Genomic DNA, 4,068 nt, shown 5'->3' on the forward strand with positions numbered 1-4,068 from the left:
CAGTTCTTTGATATTCCATCTCCATCTTACAGAACTTAAGCTTAAGTCTGAAATCAGAGTTTCTTACAGGACAATGGATGATTCCTCCTCCAGCTTGAATGATTTACCTTTTTTTTTTGTGTGTGTATGGTGTGTGTGAGGATGGGGGGGGGGGGGGAGGTGGTGTCCAATCAATTTGCACGCGCCTTGATTAATCCATCAAATACCTGTTACCTCCCACTAGCATAGGTACCAGGTAATACTGCCCGAAGACTTTACAAATGCGAAGAAATGGACTGGAACTTAATTACTTAACCTTTTAAGATTAACATCCTCTTTCCATGACAAAAGGCAACTATGATAGAAAGAAGCAAGCTCAATTCACCAAAAAAAGAACAGTGTTTTTTTTTTTAACAAGGGTATGAAAACTAGGGCAAGTCCATTTTGGAAGGCTGTCCATCAAGAAAGACCAAAGAAAAAGCATGTAAATAGCAGAAAAACTCAAGTCCAAGTTCCCTAACCTTACAGTAGCTCCTTCAACCAACTAAATGAAGCAGAACAGTCATTCTGTGGATTTAAAAGATTTAATGAAGAAGAATTACAAACAACCAAACTTTCAATAGGGAAAAACACATGTAAATGAACGCATAAACAGTTCCTGACCCCGGCAATCACAGCCATAGTGAAAACATGACCAAGAATCACGCGCAAAATTTTGAAAGAACATTCAAGTTGCCATGTGACTAAAAGGTCACGAGTTCGAGCCGTGGAAACAGCCTCTTGCAGAAATGTAGGGTAAGACTGCTACAGTAGACCCTTGTGATCCGACCCTTCCCTGGACCCCGCGCATAGCGGGAGCTTAGTGCACCGGGTTGCCCCTTCTATTTTATTCAAGGCATTATGCATGCAATGTAGTGCTAAAAATGACTGGTTGATAAGTTACTGACCACAGTTAAAACCGAAAAAAAAAAGAAGCCAATTTTTTACATAGCTGCATCAGAAATTATATCGCAGTCAGATTCATTAAAGGAAGACACTTAATGAGAACATAGCTGCATCAGAAATTATATCGCAGTCATGGACAAGGAAGACCCTTAATGGAGAACCCCTTTTAATCATCGATATAGCACCTTCAGAGTTACTGATGATGACTCCAAACGTTTGTCATGGACAAGAGTACCTGGAATGGCATTCCATAAGCTGACAACATCCTGTCAATGTGAAAAAATATGTGATGAAAATGAAAATCTATTTTCATTCATCAACGAGACTCTCCGAGTCAAAGCTAGACCCTCAAACAGAGATTAGAGGTTAGCTGTGCGGACATATGTAATCTGGATGGTGGATGAACCAGTATCACATAACGAGTATAGTTGGTTTCCATTCTTATTTCTGAGGGGCTACAGGCCATCCCTGATTATTTTCTCTGTATTTATTTCAATGTTAAAATAAGTCATGGTCCTTCTAAGAATTTTTTACCACAGACTTGAAAAAGGAAACTTCAGAAAATTCCGAATTGTCTCTCCATCTTATTTCTGGCTCTGCTGCCACTTGCCAGACGAAAATATAGATGGCATCTTTTATGTGCAATACAAAATATGCAAGCAATTGATTGTCAAAATATACATGGTGGTATGTCCAAAACATTACAATGCCCATAAAAAGCAAAAAGACACTGGACGGAAGAGGCCTTATCTATAAAAAGAAGGAAAGAAAGCATACATGACACTACCTCAGACTACAAGTCTCATCACGGTAGCCGCAGTTGTTGAAATGAAAATACCAAGTCCAAGACTATGACTGCATCATCTTATTTTGTTCAACACATGTGGGTGCCTTGAACGCCTGACACTTCCACATTGATGCCCTCTCAAGCGGAAACATGGGATTACTACTTGTAGTAGTACCTTTGCTGATGTTTTCATCGAGTGACAATGGACTCTTAGATTTCAAATCCTCTTTAGGGTTTGCTTGATCCCTGAAGCTGCAAATGCTGAGGGGTAACTTTTTCTGCTTAAGCCTTCCCTTCTTTTTCCCAATGCTGCAAATATCATCTGGACAATCCCCAAATTTCTCCTTTGAGATAACTGATTCTCTTTCCTTGTTTTCCGTATTTACATGGTCAGCTTTACTAGATTGTGATGCTTCCCCATTTTCCATCTTTGTGTGGTCAGCTTTATTGAATTTTGTTGTGTTTAAATCTACTCTAACTAGGCCTTTCTCTGAGATAGGCCCATCTGAATGTTTTTCTCTAGCAAAACCATTCCCATTGCTTGTGGTAGGACGGTTGCCTTCCCAGGATGTACTTCCATTCTGAACCTTAGTTTTTTCAGAAGGCGAAGACCTTTTAAGCCTCTTGTGTTTGTGATTTCTCGAGTCATCAGTTGAGTTCTTCAAAATTCTTGGAGAGCTATTTATGGCCCTATGCAACGTCCGGGCTAACTCTTCATCTGTTCTACAATTATTAGTCCTTTTATTCTTATTGTACAGCATCTGAACAGGAACATGCTTTTTCATCTTATTCCTCTTCAAATGTTTGTCCCTACTTGCTGTCTCATCAGAAAGAGTGGCAACCAATTCTAGAGCGCTCTTAGCAGCAGCCACGGCCTTTGCTGCTTTAGCAGCCTTCTCTTCCGCAATGGCTCTTGCTTCTTTCGCAGCCTTCGCAGCTTCTAAAGCTGCCAATCTTGAGGCCTCGGCAATCTCCTCATTCGATCGATTAGAGTCACCAAAATGAGATTTCAATAGATTATTAAGACGGATATCAAACTCGCACCCGGGACTACTAACAGTTGGTGGGGATGGGGTAGATGAGTAAGCATCAGAATTCTGTTTCTTCAATCCGGCTAGAAGCCGCTTTCGTGGAGGCAAAAGCACATCGGCATCCAAGTGATTGATATCACATACATTAACTTCCATCTTCTTTTTTACATCTACACACTTTCAATCTACAAAAAAACAACATTAAATTAGATCACAGCTTTAGCACAAAGCTCAAAACAGCTGAATCTGCATACCAGCTTGCTATTTCCAAAACCCACATTAGAATTTCACATGTTATTACCCTAGAGCTAGCTTCCACCTTCATTTTTACATCTACACACTTTCAAACAACAGAACAACATTAAAGATCACACCTTTAGCATAAAGCTCAAAACAAAACTAGCTCAATCAATATAGCAGCTTGTTTTTTACAGAACCCACGTTAGATTTCACATGTTATTTACCAAGACTCAATCATTTCATGGAATTCAATCCAAATCAAACAAAAGATCCAAAACTCAATCCAAACCCATAAGCAACAATCAGAAAAATAACCCAAGAGAAGAAAGAAAGACGGAAACTGAACCAAATTCAGGTCAATTCAAGATTTTCCAACCTTCCAAGATTAAAAACAGATAATTAGAGCATAATTCACCATAATCCAGGATTATTAGCAGCTGATTTAAGAGAATCATGCAAATCTAAATTGAACTTAGCTCCTTAGATGTTTTTTTTGGGTCATAATTCTGATATGCAAAGCAGATGAAGTGCCCAGTTTTTATTATAATAAGAATCAGAGATGGCTAAATACCTGATCTTGTCATTTTACAGGACATGAGAGAAGAAGTTGAAATTAGGGTTTTTAGGGAAAGAGAGATGAAGAAAGAGGGTCTGTTGAAAAACCAGTTGAAATGACAGAAAATTTGGAGATCATTTTATTATTTTATTTTTCAGGAAGAAATTCGATTGGCTCTGATTCTAGAGAGCTAAAATGTAAATCTTATAAATATGTTAAATTATTAAACATTTGCTTATAAACCTCTCCTTCCAGCTTAACCACAGATTTGCCATGGTAATTCTTATGCATTTACAAAGAGCATTTGGTTTGTAGATAAGCTATGTAAAAAGGATTAAACCTATATTCACTGACATGTAATTTTTTTTATATATTATTGTATCTATTATAGCAAATTAATTAATACTATTTGTATCTTGTTATTGACTAATGTTAATCACAATAATTTAATTGTAACTATCTTATATATAATTTGATTGTATATTTTTATCTCATAGATTTAAACTCATTTAAAATTTACTATGAAACAT

General features: G+C 37.4%; 1 protein-coding gene across 3 annotated transcripts; it reads right to left on the minus strand.

Annotated features, from left to right (window-relative positions):
• Positions 1-577: 577 nt before the first annotated feature.
• LOC104213108 (uncharacterized) lies at positions 578-3,730 on the minus strand. Of its 3 annotated transcripts, none has more exons than XR_707524.2 (3): positions 3,554-3,712; positions 1,712-2,927; positions 578-1,159 (listed from the first exon to the last, which is right to left on the minus strand). XR_707524.2 is itself a non-coding variant. In XM_009762538.2 (2 exons), the coding sequence occupies exon 2, from the start codon at positions 2,896-2,898 to the stop codon at positions 1,774-1,776; it is 1,125 nt and encodes a 374-aa protein (XP_009760840.1). In that variant the 5' UTR covers positions 2,899-2,927; positions 3,554-3,730; the 3' UTR covers positions 1,558-1,773. The 3 variants fall into 3 exon arrangements, 1 of the variants encoding a protein (XP_009760840.1); XR_707523.2 differs by having other exon boundaries at positions 578-1,190; XM_009762538.2 differs by lacking the exon at positions 578-1,159 and having other exon boundaries at positions 1,558-2,927; positions 3,554-3,730.
• Between the last annotated feature and the right edge of the window lie 338 nt (positions 3,731-4,068).

Source organism: Nicotiana sylvestris, chromosome 2, assembly GCF_000393655.2.
Source record: "Nicotiana sylvestris chromosome 2, ASM39365v2, whole genome shotgun sequence".
Lineage (NCBI taxonomy): Eukaryota > Viridiplantae > Streptophyta > Magnoliopsida > Solanales > Solanaceae > Nicotiana > Nicotiana sylvestris.

What these genes read in the sequence shown, in the direction of transcription:
- LOC104213108 (XM_009762538.2), bottom strand. Translation starts at nt 2,898, where the DNA reads ATGGAAGTTAATGTATGTGATATCAATCACTTGGATGCCGATGTGCTT.